The sequence below is a fragment of the Ovis canadensis genome, chromosome 3 (genome assembly GCF_042477335.2).
Source record: "Ovis canadensis isolate MfBH-ARS-UI-01 breed Bighorn chromosome 3, ARS-UI_OviCan_v2, whole genome shotgun sequence".
In the NCBI taxonomy this organism is placed as follows: Eukaryota; Metazoa; Chordata; class Mammalia; order Artiodactyla; family Bovidae; genus Ovis; species Ovis canadensis.
Window position 1 is genome coordinate 154,791,799 of NC_091247.1, and position 16,089 is coordinate 154,807,887.

Sequence of the window (16,089 nt, forward strand, 5' to 3'; positions counted from 1 at the left end):
GTTGGAAACCCATTGTAATAGTTACTTCCCAGTAACATATTTTTAACTGGTCTTTATAGTTAAACCTGTTTACCTAAGATACAGTCATTGTTGAAAGATATTTTGTAACTATAATTGGCTGAAGGGAATGAAAGTGCTGTGTGTTACATCTGGTATCTCTCTCAGGCTTTTTCATCTCAAATTTACCAAACATAAGTAAGTAGGGCATAAACATGTGTTGCGATTATTATACTTAACCACCTAATCTCAGAAGGATTTGGAAATTATGAGGACTATTTTAAAGTTCAGCCTTCTCTGTTTCCTGCCCAGATGCTATCAGACAACTGCTTCATAGTCCTGTGTCAGCTTTTCCATTCCCAGAACTGGGTGGGTCACTTGAACCAGGGCACCTGTGCTGACAAATGATGTTGCAAATGACGGATTTTCTGTTGAAAATGTCTGTAGCCTGAATACCCCACCCAACCCCCTGTCATGCAAGATATAATCTAGTAAATATAGCATGGACAAGTCACATCATTGGTTGGAAAATCATCAGAAAAGATGGGAATGAATATGAAAATCTGCTGTTTATGGTTTATTTTAGACTGTATGATGGGATAAGTTTGAAACATTACATAAAATAATTTTTAAATGCATAAGCTTTTAAATATTATATTGTTTTTCTTTTTTAACCTACAATAAACTCTTAAGTTTAAAAGCTTCCAGCTTGTGCATATTAGTGAGACTGTGTAATTTGGAGGATGCTTTGCAGCAGAAATGTGGATGGCCAAGAACTAACTAAAATGTAGCTGGTTTTTTTTTTTTCTATGTAAAATGTCAGCCTGGCTCTGAATATTCTTAAGTGGCAGATTAAAGTGCTTATGTCAAATTTATATCAAATTATTTTATAATATAAACATATTAGTGATGAGAATATCTTCATGTCTTAATTGCAAGAGCAATGGGAAAAAAACTGATATCAGTGTGAAATTATTTGTACAACAAAGAATTTTTATGTATATTTCTTCCATGCAGTTTTTTTGTACAACTATGAAACAATATAAATCAAATTTTAAAATCCTAGTTACTCTGGTCATCACTTTTTATTTAAAAATGTAAAGTTTAATGTTTCCTACTTACATTATGTTTTCTGTTTTATTTTATTATGTGCCTGAAACAGAGTAGATATGCAAATCAGTGAACCACTCATTAAGGCAACAAGTTGTATGACTCAAGCAGAATATTGGAGTTAGACTTGATTTCCTATCCTGGCGAAAATATTTACAGTTTATGGCAGGCTACTTCATCTTTCTGTGCCAGCCTTTCTTTGCCCTTAAAAATAGTAATAGTCATACTACCCTATAAGGCTGTTGAAAGAATTACATAATCATATGTGGGAAATGGCTTGGAAAGTTCCAACAAATAGTAAACCCTCAGCGGATGTTAGTTTCTCCTTTCTTTATCTTCCTAGTGAATTCATCATTAATCCCAGAAACAATTCCAGAAAATAAGAACCCTACCTATGGGAACATTTACAGTTTCAGAAACAGAGTACTGAAGAGCCCTATTTTCACATAATAACCACCACTGCACTGGCAAAATCACCACTGTCCACAAAAGCTCTACAATGAGGGAAACGTTCCCTATCTCCCGTGTGTGCTGCGTGCTCAGCCACTTCAGTCTTCCGACTCTTTTGTGGCCTCATGGACTGTAGCCTGCCAGGCTCCTCTGTCCATGGGATTCTCCAGGCTAGAATACTGGAGTAGGTTGTCATTTCCTTCTCCAGGGGATCTTCCTGACCCAGGGATCGAATCTGTGTCTCTTTGGTCTCCTGAACTGGCTGGTGGGTTCTTTACCGCTAGCACCACCTGGGAAGCCCGTATCTCCCACGAGATAGTCATTAGCAGCATATGGCAATAAGTACTTGAAGTAAAGTGAGTGCACCCAAGGAACTGACTTTTTTTAAGCAGCTTATTTTTATTTTTTAAAATGTTTATTTATTGTATTTGGCTGTGCTGCACCTTAGTTGTGGCATGTGGGATCTTGGGTTGCGACATGCAAGCTCTTTAGTTGCAGTATGTGGGATCTAGTCCCCCGATCAAGGATAGAACCTGGGTGGCCTGCATTGGGAGCGTGGGGTCTTAGCCACTGGAGCACCAGGGAAGTCCCAGGGAACTGACTTTTAAATTTTGCTTTGTTTCAATTAACTTGAATTTACCTATACATGGCTAGTGGCTACCATATTGGACAAAGCAGGCCTAGATTCTTCTCTCTCTTCCACAACAAATTTGAAGACGATTCCCAATCACCTTGAGGGCGTGACCAGTCCCTGCCCATCCGTCCATCTCCCACTTCTCCTGAATTCATCTCTGAGAACTATCCTATTCCTCTCATCTCTGCCTTTGTCCATCACTAGCAGTGATACGCTTTATCTAATAGCTTCCTCTCTGACTTCAAACCTTAAGCACATTTCTTCCTGACGAGGAAATCTGCAGACGAGCATGTTGTTGTTCAGCTGCTGTCATGTCCAACTCTTTGCAACCCCAAGGACTGCAGCACGCCAGGCTCCTCTGTCAGCTGTCTCCTCGAGTTTGCTCAAATTCATGTGCACTGAGTTAGCCCAGTATAACCTTTGACAAAATCTGATATGATTCTAATCAAAATATCAGGATCCAGGTATCATTTTGTCTATTAAATAGAAGACTTAAGATTGCCAGGGGTATTTTAAAGAGATGGAGAAGAGGGCAGACTTTCATGTGCTCTGTACACCAGCCCTGTGTGTGTGTGTAGAGAGGAAAAAACAAACAAGGAAAGAAGAAGAGGGGGAAGGAGGGAGGAAGGAAAAGGATGTAAGGAAGAAGGGAAGGGAAAAAGAATGAAAGGAAGAAAGCAAAGGAAATAAAAAGAGAAGAGCAGGAGAGAGGAGCAAATGTGATCAGTGTCCAATGTAACACTGAATTCATGCATTGCATGAATGAAATTATAACAGTAAAGATGAAAACAATAGTACATGATGATGATAATGACAAAATTTTGTTTTTTAATACTTGGCTTTTTATTAGACCAAACTAGCTTTAAAAAAGCATCAATTCATTTTCATTTTCTCCTACTCCATCATATATTGTATTCTTGGGTTTTTTTTAAGTATTTCAAAATCTCTAAATATTTGGAAATACTGTAAATTACTAATTTTCAACATAAAGTTAGCTTAGCTTGACAAGGAACCTGCTTCTAAGCAATTTTGGGGTTGAGTTCTCAGTAAATCATATACATCATAGGCATTACAAAAACTGAAGGAAGTGGGCCTCTTTTCAAGTGTGAGTGGTTTAGGCCATTCATGGAAACTTTTAAAATCAGTGGATACTGAAAAGAAATGGAAGTTTTCTCATCCTCTTTGCTATGAAAAGAGAAAAATCTGGAAGAAAAGCATTATTTTAACTCTTTCTAATTGAAATTAATTCTGATATTAAACCCACTCTGAGCCACATATCAAGCAGAAATCACAAAAGATATAAAAGTTAATTAAAGACAGCCTTTGTTCTCAAGGGGCTCATTGCAATCCATTGAGGGCAAGAAAGAATTGAAACACTTAAAATACAAGATGTTAAATACTAAAATAAAATTCAAGCAGCATGAGCAAAGAAGAGAATGCCTAATTCTGCCAGGAAGACAAGGGAGGACTTCAGGAAGGAAGTATCTCTTGAACTGAGCCCTGAAGAATGAAGACGACTTGCCCATGCAGAGACGGCAGGCAAACAATATGTGCAAAAGCACAGAATCTGCAAGAATGTAGAGTAGTTGGGAGATTGCCCTCGGCCCTTGTGACTAGAGTATGTACTCTACGTACACACAGAAAAGTGACGATAGATGTGCTCAGTCATGTCTGACTCTTAAGACCCCATGGACTGTAGCCTGCCAGGCTCCTCTGTCCGTGGGATTCTCCTGGCAAGAATACTGGAGTGGGTTGCCCTTCCCTTCTCCAGGGGATCTTCCTGACCCCGGGGTGGAACCTAGGTCTCCTGCATTGCAGGCAGATTCTTCACCATCTGAGCCACCAGGGAAGCCCCATTGACATTCTAAGAAACTTAAAAGAGTAAATCTGGTTAACCTATTCTTTCTTGTTTTCTTCATTAGATCCCCTCAGTAGAGTATGTTTAAGACCGAAAAATGTCACTGATTCTTTGAGCACTTACATCAATGCTAATTATATTAGGGTAAGTAAATAAACCTAAATTTCTTTCTGATAAGCATGTTGATTTACTGTCTGGAATTGTTGGGGTTTTTTTTTTTTTAAACCCCTCAGAATAGATTAACTTTAATTTAACTTGGTTGCTAGCAAGTTTTGTTTTGCTCACTTGGTCATAATCAATGCCAGTAGGTCTTCCCTTCCTGTGTGTCTGTGGCCACGGTGCTCCCTCTGAGGTGCTCTGGGGAGGACTGTGCTTCACAACCCTCAGTACCATGTGCTACGCTCGACTTGTTGACAGAACAACCACCAGAATGGTGGTGCTCGAATCAATGAAGCCTCAAAAGTGTATAGCTTTTGGACCTGCAGAGTTGTTCTGTTTTGAAGATCTTTCACCTAAACTTTCAGTGCAAGGCATGGACTTCAAAGCCAACATTTTTTCTTTCTTTTTCTCAAACTAGGGCTACAGTGGCAAAGAGAAAGCATTCATCGCCACACAGGGCCCCATGATCAACACTGTGAATGATTTCTGGCAGATGGTTTGGCAGGAGGACAGTCCCGTAATTGTTATGATCACAAAACTCAAGGAAAAAAATGAGGTATGACCTTTTCCCAAGTGCAGAACATTGTATTTTTTCTGTTGCTCTAGAACAGAGATTGTTTAAGGAAAATTACCATATACTTCCTAACAAATTTAAGATGTTAAGACACTTAAAGGCTAGGTCAGTTTATGCTCCCCCAAAATGGTAATTGGTGTCCTGTGAATGATAGCTTTCTTTCAGTGAAATCAATGTGCTTGGCATACACCATTCACACTTGTATCCATATATCTATGTAAGGAAATGAGGGGCCCTGAATCATCACTCTGATTTATAACAGGGAAATAAAAAATTGTTTATTTACATCATGAGCAATTTTTGAGCACCTACTAAGTGACAGATACTATTTTATTTACTTATTTTTCTATGGCTGTGCTGGGTCTTCATTGCTGTGCAGGCTATTCTCTGGCGGAGGAGAGCTGGGGCTACTCTCTAGCTGTGGTTTGTGGGCTTCTCACCGTGGACAGAGGAGCCTGGAGAGCTACAATCCATGGGATCGCAGAGAGTCGGACAGGACTGAGCGACTAACACACACACACACACACACACACACACACACACACACTGTGGTGGCTTCTCTTGTGGTGGAGCATGGGCTCTAGGGTGCTCAGGCTTCAGTAGTTGCAACTTGTGGGCTCAAGAGCACAGACACAGTAGTTGTGGCAGATGGGCTTAGTTGCTTCGCAGCCTGTGGGATCTCCCTGGACCAGGGATCGAATATATATCTCCTACATCGGCAGGTGAGTTCTCTACCACGTAGCCACCAGGAAAGCCCCAGATACTATTTTAGTTGCTGGCAGCTTATTAGTAAACAAACACAAAGATTCCTGCCCTTGGTAGATTTTAACTTTCTAGTGAGGGGGAGACAGACAAAAAGCAAGAAGCAGAATTTCATAAGAATATAGCATATTAGAAGGGATAGATGCTGTAGGAAAAAGCAGTAGAGTGGGATAAGGGGACTGGGTGTCTGAGCCTAGGCAGCAGTAGGAGAAGAGTAAGCTGAGGTATTATACAGGGGGATACACCTCACTGAGAAAGTGAAATTTGGAGAAAGATTTGAAGTTAACCAAACCAAACAACTTTCTCAACATTTTCATAAAACAAAATCCAAGAAAGGGACAAAATTAGATCCCATATCCATACTAGTAAACTTTTCTAAGGATCTAGCTTATAGAATATGCTTTCTGTATTTTGCATCATAAAAATAAAACTGTGTAATTCCCAAAGAGTGCTATCCTAGGCACTGCCTATATTTCATGACATCTTATTGAGAAAATTTACAGTCTGATTTTAGCCAGTGTTTGTGTTTGTTTTCTGATCAACATTACTATGCCCGCGTCTCACCCTGACAATAAAAATTTAAGAAAATGGAAATTTCCCTTTTACTCCTATGGTGAGTTGCAACCACCAACCATAGTATAACCATGCTGCTAACGAAGAAAACTCAGGTCTGCAAACAGCAACTTAAAGTTCTTTTAAAGTTTTGTTGTTTTCTTCCATTTTTGCTACAAGAGACAAGAATCTTTTGCTGAAGTTTATCCAGGGAAAAAAAGTATATTTTTGGCCAGTAGATGAAGTTATATACTACATTAGCTATATGTTTACTAAATGTATGCGTTTCTATGAATCTTATATGAAAGCCCAAAGTGGCATAATAAAATAATCCCTAATATTCTTAGCTAGTTCACCCAATATCAACTTGTCAACATAATAAGCCACTGACAAGTTGTTTAATATCTATGACAATTTACCTTCATGGCAGGAAAAAAATTCAAGTTTTAAAGGTACATTCTCTGTGTATTTATACCCATGAATATATAAATAGAACTTATGTAATATGGCTGCTGCTGCTACTGCTGCTAAGTCGCTTCAGTCATGTCCAACTCTGTGCGACCCCACAGACAGCAGCCCATTAGGCTCCTCTGTCCCTGGGATTCTCCGGGCAAGAATACTAGAGTGGGTTGCCATTTCCTTCTCCAGTGTAATATGGCAAGCTAGATAATCTGAAAAACCAGTCATACTGAGTGAAATATGATATGGCATGCATAGCAGAGCTTGGGGGAGAAAGTAAATTCTGGTAGTAAAAAACTGAATAAAATGCATAAAACCAGAGAATTACAGGTTACTTGTGTTTTTCATAATAATATAAGAACTGGAGACAAAGCTTTGGGCTTGCAGGAGCCAGGACTTAGAACTGAGATCTTCCACGAAGTGAGCACCTGCAAGGGCTATACTTTCAGTGAAAGGGTGAACCACAAAAATAAACCTGCCTACCAAAATAGGATTATGCTGCTGCTGCTAAGTCGCTTTAGTCGTGTCCGACTCTGTGCGACCCCAGAGATGGCAGCCCACCAGGATCCCCCATTCCTGGGATTCTCCAGGCAAGAACACTGGTGTGGGTTGCCAGTTCCTTCTCCAGTGCATGAAAGTGAAAAGTGAAAGTGAAGTCACTCAGTTGTGCCTGACTCTTCGCAACCCCATGGACTGCAGCCTGCCAGGCTCCTCCGTCCATGGGATTTTCCAGGCAAGAGTACTGGAGTGGGTTGCCATTGCCTTCTCCAAATAGGATTATAACAGGAAATTAATCTATCAAAGTCTGGCCTTCTCATGGGATCAATAGTAAGGTACTCTTGAGTATTCAGAATTCAAAAACCAGGAAGCACCAAGTGGTAAGTAATTAATATAAAATAATAATTTTTTAATGTATATGAATCATTTATAAACTAGTTTATATTCATTTAATTAAAAAATTAAAAGTAATACTGGATTGGTATGGCACTTTACGAAGTCTTCTGCTATCTTCACAGCAAACACTACACAGAATTTCAAAGGAAAAAGCCCAGCAAATATAAACTCAGAAGTCAAACTTCTGAAAAACACATGGAAATAACCAACATAAGTAAAAATCAGAAACAAGAAATAGTAGAAATAGACCTACAAGAAATTGAAACAATAGAAACTATAAATATAGGCTTTTTTATAATTAAACATACAAAATATAAAATTAAAAACTTGACAAAAGAACAATTTACTATCAAGAAAGACTAGGAAGATTTAAAAACAAACCAAAGCAGCCTAGAAATAAATATCATACAGACATTAAAATAAAAAAACTTTATGAGATAAGTTGATTGGCAAGCTGGACACAGTTGAATAAATAATTACTGGATTCAAAAGCATGGGAGTGGGGTTCATGATTGGGGACTCATGTACACCCATGGCGGATTCATATCAATGTATGGCAAAACCAATACAGTGTTGTAAAGTAAAGTAAAAATAAAAATTTAAATTTAAAAAAAAATAAAATTAAATTTAAAAAAAAGCAGAGCTAAGGAAATTATCTAGAAGATCAAAATGACCAAAAATGTGAAATAGAGTTTCAGAGGACAGTATTTAGATATCCAATATATGTCTAATGGATATTTTAGAAGAAAAGGGAGAATATAAAAAAAAAGAAGTAATACTTGAGGAAATAATGGCTAGGTATTTTCCAAAATTGGTGAAAGACTTGATCTCTCACAGTAAAACCTAGACTTAAATAAGATAAATCCACAACTGGACACATCTGTGGAACTGAAAAACACTGTAGAGATTGTTTTAACAACCAGAATGACTAACAATTGGCTTCTCAATAGTAACAGCAAGAAGCCAAAAATCAGCAGAATAATACCCACAAAGGAATGCGAGGAAATCACAGACACTTTAGAACTCACTCAAGATTTAGCAATGCTTCCTAGATCTGAATAGACTGAACTCCTGCCCACTTTGGTTGGAATTACCATTTTCTGGATAGATTGTCATGATGTATTTTCTCAAAGAACATTCATACCTTTATTAATTCTATTTCTTGTATTAAAAATAAACTCATACAAAATTGACATAGAAAAAGCACTGTGATTTATGCGGTTACATAAATATAAGGATGTAAATGCTTTGAAACAAGTTTTTTTTCCACTGAAAACATTTGTTGCATATTTATTAAGGATTAAATACTTGGCAAAGCATATATCCCACAAGGATTAGAGAATAGGTTTAGTAACTGCGTAAGATAAATTATAATTTTTGTTGTCCTGAGCATTTCATTCCTCCCATGGTATGATATATTTGTTTCCTTAGACAAAAAGACAGAGATATGCCAATGGTGCTGTGACTCGTTCTTGAGTCAGTTTTCATCAGGACAGGACAGAAGAAGCCAAGATTATGAGTAAGAATTCCCTAGAAGTTAAGTAAGATGTGACATGTTTTAAAGGCCAACAGAGATAATATGAATAATTGGAGAACCTGCCAAAGCCCTAACAGACAGTTATATTCTTCCCTTCTGTCCCTAAGACCAAAGTTTGTCATTCTAAGAGAACTGCTGTATGAGATAAATATGTATTTCAAAGTGACAATGAGTTGGTTAACTGACAATGCTCAGACATCTCCATTCTGAATGTGACTGTACGAAGAAATGGAGCCCATCTTGTTCTTTCCTTTTCAAGTGCAGTAAACCTGAAGCTAACCTGTGGGCTTCCCAGGTGGCACCATTGGTAAAGAACCCACCTGCCAATGCGGGAGATAGACAGGGTTGGATTTCCTGCGTCAGGAAGATTCCCTGGGTTGAGAAGATCCCTTGGAGAAGGAAATGGCAACCCACTCCAGTATTCTTGCCTGGAGAATCCCATGGACAGAGGAGCCTGGTGGGCTACAGCCCATAGCGTCACAGAGTCAGACACGACTGAAGCAACTTAGCACACAAACCTGTTGGTACCATTCTCAGAATTCTTGTTCTTCATAGGAGAGTCAAGTAGATCTGTTGAAAGCCAGAATTTTTGAAAAAATAATGGCCACATAAAGGATGACTGAGGTTTTTATTTTTCACTTTGGCTGCATAATTCAGAAATGGAAGAGGTATCATTTTTTCTTACCATTTTTAGCCTCTTGCCTTTTTAAATGTCTGAGATATATATTCTGGAAATATCAAAGTAAATATTGATATATTATGTTACACTTCTGTGTGCAATTTGCTACATGTATTTTACCATGGCCAGTCATAATTCTGAATATTGCAATAAAGATTTTGACTTCTGTTATTATTGATTACTCATTAAATTGAAATGAAAATTCCTTTCTATCCAGATTTACTAAAGATGTACAAAGAGTACTATGGAAGAAATTTTGATGTTTTACAAATCAAAATGATACTGAAAAGTCTGGCTCAAAAAAAAATAGGCAGTAGACTTCACACTGCCAGGAAGATGCTGTTTACCAAAAATGTGCCAACTTTCAATTGTGTTAAGCGTCATTGTTTGAAATAGACAAAAATCATTTCCTCCAAAAATATGTGAGGGTGGAGTTATCTTTAGAAATTCCCAGGCTTTGTATTTTCATGAACCTTTCTACTTTCTAATAAATAAATAAAAGAATAATTGCCAGCTCTTATTCAATAATCACAATATTCTCATAGTTACTTTATTAAATAAGAATAGACAAAAAAATTTTAAATAAAGCTGACAAATCAATTCTCATCTATAGCGTGAAAGGAGAACCAATTTTTATTGCTGGTAAGTTTGATTTCTTCATTTACGTAAATCTCAAGGAAGGAATTCCTCTTGAAAGAAATAAAACATTGAAAACACAGTGTTCAAACTTTTAACATGAACTATTGCTTAACTAGAGAAGACGCAGCAGCTAAAACCTGAAAAGCTAGAGTTAGATCAGTCTAAACAGTACAAGAAGCATTTCTGTATTTCCAAAGTCCTCAGACTAGCTCAGACTTTCTGCTAAGAAAGAAGTGGCTATGAATGTTGGTCATATTGTGTGTACAGTGGAAGATATTTTCCACCGACTGCCATTTGTTGAATGTACATAGTAAGCACAGTTCATATGTTAATTCAGTTCATTTTCACTCTATCTCTACAAAGCAAGATTTACTATACCTATGTTATGGATGAGAAATGAAGGTCAGAGGTTAAATCATTGCCTATAGTCTCAAAGTTAAGTGATTTTAGTCTAGGTTTATTTGATTCCAACGCTCATGCACTCATCTTGCCCCAACATAATAAATGGGCTAAAGAAGGATGTAAAGTGTTAGTTGCTCAGTCGTGTCTGACTCTTTGTGATCCCATGGACTGTAGCCCACCAGGCTCCTCTGTCCACGGGATTCTCCAGGCAGGAATGCTGGAGTGGGTTGCCATGCCCTTCTCCAGGGGATCTTCTTAACCCAGGTATCAAATTCAGGTCTCTTACATTGCAGGCAGATACTTTACCATCTGAGCCACTTGGGAAGCCCATAAATATGGATGCAAGGCATTAAAAGACAAAGTACCCACGGTTGGCTTCAAGGAGGAGTAAGACACCAAATTATCTTTCATGAAGTGAGGGCATTACTTGGTGATCTGGCCTAACAAAATACTTCTCTCGAGTACTTAACACTGCCATATTCTGTCTTAATATTTACATCTTTCATCTGAGTTCAGCTATGCGACTTAAATACTTAAAAACCTCACTTTGCCCATTTACCTATTCAGCACAAAAGCAAAATAAAGAAATCGTATTTTAAGTATTCCCCAATTTCATTTTCTTCCTTTCTCTAACTGATAAAATTATGGATAAGATTCATTTTAGTTACATTTCTTTGTCCAAATAGCTCTTATGGTGCCTTACAGTTTTCAGTAGGGACCTGCAGAGTAAGCAGGTGCACAAGGAACATAAACCTGGCAAAGCAACAGCGCACAGAGGCAGACACGACACACAGAGCATGCTGAGCAGTTTGGTGTGGCTTGAGCATAGTAGGGAGTGAAGGGAGATGGGCCTGGAATGTTACATTTTGCTGAAGACTATAGAGAATGAAAGAGGGTTCTGTATTCTTTGTATATTCTGCTTTTAACATTTTGAGTGTTTTCCATATCATTAATAACTCATCAAAAACATGATTTTAGATGACTGCTAGAATTTCACTGTATGGATGCTAAAATGTATGTAATCATTTCCTTATTAACAGATAAAGTCATTTCCAATCTTTTTATCCACATCTTTCATTATTAATTTATAATTTTAGATGTGAAATGACCTGACTAGATGATAAGAACTTTTGAAAAAATATATTCCCAATGTGTTTCCCAGAAATACATCTAACTGTATCATCATCTTTGGGCTTCCCTGTAGCTCAGGTGGTAAAGAATATGCCTTCAATGAGGAGACCCAGGTTTGATCCCTGGATTGGGAAGATCCGTTGGAGAAGGGAATGGCAACCCACTGCAGTGTTCTTGCCTGGAGAATCCCATGGACAGAGGACCCTGGTGGGCTAAGTTCCATAGGGTTGCAAGGAGTTGGACACAACTAAAGTAACTAAGCACTCCAATATTTTTGCTTGGAGAATTCCATGGACAGACACTACACTACTACCTTTACCTTTAGCATCTAGAACTCTCCAGCTAACCTTGATGACTTTCGGTACTTAGTTCTTCTTTACAAAACATCCAGTGGTGTGTGTATACATTCATTCAACAGATATTTATCAACTATCAGCCATCAAGCACCAGTGTAGGTACTTGGATTATATCTTTATTGACAAAATAGTCAAAGATCCTTTCATGAAGCTACAATCTAAAAGAGTAGACACAGTAAACAAGAAACAAAAATTTAAAATATTAGATATAGGTACAGTGTTAGGTCTTATGAGGAGTGGAGAAAACATATGGTAAGGTAAGAGAGATGGAAGACAGTTTACACCGAGATCAGGAGATGATTTTAAAATTTATATATGGCAGCCTATAAGAATCTTTAAGTCAAATCACAGCTACTATAGATGACTTTATTTAATTATACATCCAAAACAGGTGTTTTTTTACAGTATAAATATTAATCAAGTATATCCCATGTTTACCTTAAGTTTCATTATGAAATCTGGTGGGTATTCTGGTAGAAATGATTGATTTGTAAGTAAATTATAGTTAAAGATGAAGTAGATCTTTTTAAGCTGTACATTTAAAGAGAAAATAGATTTTCCTGATAAAACACTAGTAATTAAATGTTAATTATACTATGTTATATTCTAAATCCATGAAATAAAAGTACATCTTCTCAACTATTTAAAATTAGCTAAAAAATTAGAGTTTAAGTTAGATAATCTAGAAAGTTCATCAAATATACCTAGAAAGTCTAGAAACTGGGCTGTTTGATCTTCCAAATAACTAATGTTTATAGAATACTAACAGTGTGCTTAGAAATTAATCTTTACAATAAGCTTATTTGTAAAACTCAATGAAAGACACCGAGGTCCAGGACAGTTAAGCAATCTGCCCAGGCCAAACAGCCAGCAATCTGACTCCCAACTCCTCCTTCTCACCTCTCTACATACCCTCGTCAAGTCTTCCTAGTTAAGATAGGAAGGGAGAAAGTTCTAGCCCAAGCAGTGATTGCGGCCAGAGAGCAGTATCTGGGATTGCTTACAGTCCTGGTTTAAAATCTCTAACCATTCTAAGAAGCAAAGAGGAGAAGGATAAAGCATTTTGATTTAGTTTAAAGAAAAAGTGTAAGGTCTATTCATTCAAAATAGTGGACAATTTCAAAGTGTGGATTAGAACTGTGATGGGGGAGTCATGCTCAAGTTAGAGGTCAGTCTGTGAAGTGTGGGGTGGACAAGAGGATTCACTCTTTGTACCAAGCATGAAAATAAATGAGCAAACAAAGTCCCGTAGTCAGTGTCTGTCAACAAGGTCAGGGAGGGTCATGTTGAAGGAGAGTGGAGACCCATTGACTGGTATTCAGCTGTTCTGGACAATCAGAATTAGATATGTGGCTTCTAGAGAAGCAGCCTGACCCAGCACTGCCCAGCACTGCCCAGCAGCCCCAGCTCATTTCCTGAATGACTGGGGTCTGGACAGTTATGCTGCACAAGCAATTAAGAGTGGCCAGGACTTCTGAGGCTGACAGTCCCTAAGAAATATTACTCACCTGTTCTTTCAAACATGCTTACATTCCAGGTATAACTCAGCACCCTAATTTTTAATTCAGCTGTTCTCCATTCAATTGCTGTAACTTGGTTTATTTCTAACTATAGTTAGAAGCCCTCTTATTTGACACATATAATGCAAAAACCTCAGAGTGGAGACTCAAACACAGCAAAAAGCTCTTTTATTTTGTCTTAAAACAGGTACAGTTGTTCCTATTCAGATTTGTTCATTATTTTATTATGGGACAGTCTTTTATTATTTTTAATTATTGGTTCCAGGTCATGTAGTTTGTATAATTCCTGCCATTTATATATCATTAAAATGTCCCAATTCCGTTTCTTTAAGATGAGAGAACACAGAAAATTTTATAAAACCATATGAATGCAGAATTCTGTCTATATTTCCAAACTTTGCCCTTTTATAAGTCTCACCTGTACCTGATTTGCATGCAGTTTTCTTTACTGATCCACTTCCCCCCATTCCATGAAAACCTAATTAACTCACACAATTATTTCATGGAACAATTCTTTTTTTTTCTTTTTACCCTCATGTTTCATGAATTTATGTAAAGTTTCATTAAATGAATGCAGCTGTCCTTAAGAGGTTTGAATACAAATACTACTTACTAACATACAGCTCAGCACAGTGACAGAAAGTACTGGACCCATTGAGAGAGTGGATGGAGGGCATTCAGTGTTCCATTGAGTATCAGTGTATTTCACAGAGGGAAGGGAGAGTATTGGTTAATGGTATAGAAAAGAGTTGGTTATTGGAGCAAAAATCCAAACACAAAAGCTTGAGTTTATAAAGTAATATTTGCTCAAAGGGTCTTGGCTCCAAGAGGATGTTCTCAGAGACCCCTACCAAAGCACCTGAGCTTCAGGATTCTCAGCTGTAAAATCATAAAAAAATAATAACAATAACAATATCTACTCTTTGTTCTACTCAACACAAATGATCATGGAAGGGATTCAATGATATATTTTGGTAAAGATGCTTTTATTATTAAATTGCTGCATCTATGTTAGTAATATTAGGTGGAATACTACAAATTAGAGTAACTAAAACCATAATAATTTTAGACAATCTGATCCATTCTCTTTTATGCAAATATAACCCAACTGCAACTAAGTATCTCTTTGTTTATTTAGAGCCACTTCCTATGTGATGATACATCTTTAGCTCATAAAGCAAAAATTTCTTTGATTTTAAATGCATAGAATTTAAAAAGAAAGTAATTTAAAAATAGATTTTCTTTTCAGGCAACTAATATATTAGCTAGACTTGCTTCTTCTTTATACACAAATAACCCTAATGTGGTGAGAGTGAGAGGGATGATCAAAGAAAATAATAGATTATAAAAATATGGGTTTGCATTGCTTTGCACTGCATTCTACTTTTGCTGTAAACCACTGATGATGAAAAATTGGTTGATGTCCAGGATCTTTACAGTCAAGGTTCACTAATTACTTGTTTGTACAAGAGACACATAACCCTCTGGAAACCTCTTTGTCCTCCAAATTATGAATTCTTGGAATTAATAGATAATTTTACTGAAAGAATTGGCCCAGCTAACAGAATAGTGATGATTTGGGGTTATATTCTGCTACATAGCGTGCTATTTCGAATTACACACAATTAGTGTGATTTCACAATATTATCTTTAAGAGAGCACTTTCCTTCCTTGCATTTTTCTTTTTCATATCATTGTTAACACCACAATGAAAAAACCCTAAAAAGCTACTCACAAAAATAATTCAAATGTGAACTGATGCCCTTAGAAACAACCACATTTGCAGCTCTCGCTCACCTCATATTCAAAAGCACCCACACTTATCTGGTCTCTTTTTCTACATCCTCCTTAAAGAGGGGAAAAATGTATTCAGTGTGTAAAAATAAGCTATTGTATCTCAGAAAGGAGATGGGATGCTAATTAAGGGTTGTTTGAATGAACAAGTCACATTACATTGTCTACTGGGAGCCGGCTGCCAATTGCATTTTTGGTAAAGAGTCAAGAAAAACATTCGAGAGGGCCCCGGCAAGCTCAGGAGAGAAGCAAGCAGTGCTTCCATTTATCAAGTAGGTGCACAAGCCTGGATTGTATTGTTAAGAGTCAGGGTGCAAGCTGAGAGCTCCTGCCTGGCAGTTTTTCTTACCAGTTTCAAGAGCCACCTTCTCATTGAGAGGCCTGCTACTCAGGCCAGATCCTGGACAATTGGGCACATATGCCTGACTGCTGGGCCACTGAATGCCTCTTTCTTTGTTCAATACCTTTTGCAAGATTCTTTGTCACTCTTCTTGGATTCATCCAGGAGGCAAGGGTTTTAAGTCACACAATAGCTCGGGTCTTGCAGCGAAATAATTGATGCTCCATTGAAAGCAACCAGGC

The 16,089-nt window shown here is 37.5% G+C and overlaps 1 protein-coding gene across 1 annotated transcript in view; it reads left to right on the forward strand.

The window, feature by feature from the left end:
* PTPRR (protein tyrosine phosphatase receptor type R) overlaps positions 1-16,089 on the forward strand; it is a 278,629-nt gene that overhangs the window by 224,918 nt on the left and 37,622 nt on the right. The window contains exons 9-10 of the mRNA XM_069584641.1: positions 4,114-4,193; positions 4,627-4,764. Coding sequence (XP_069440742.1) covers positions 4,114-4,193; positions 4,627-4,764 — 218 coding nt within the window. The remainder of the gene's footprint in view (positions 1-4,113; positions 4,194-4,626; positions 4,765-16,089) is intronic.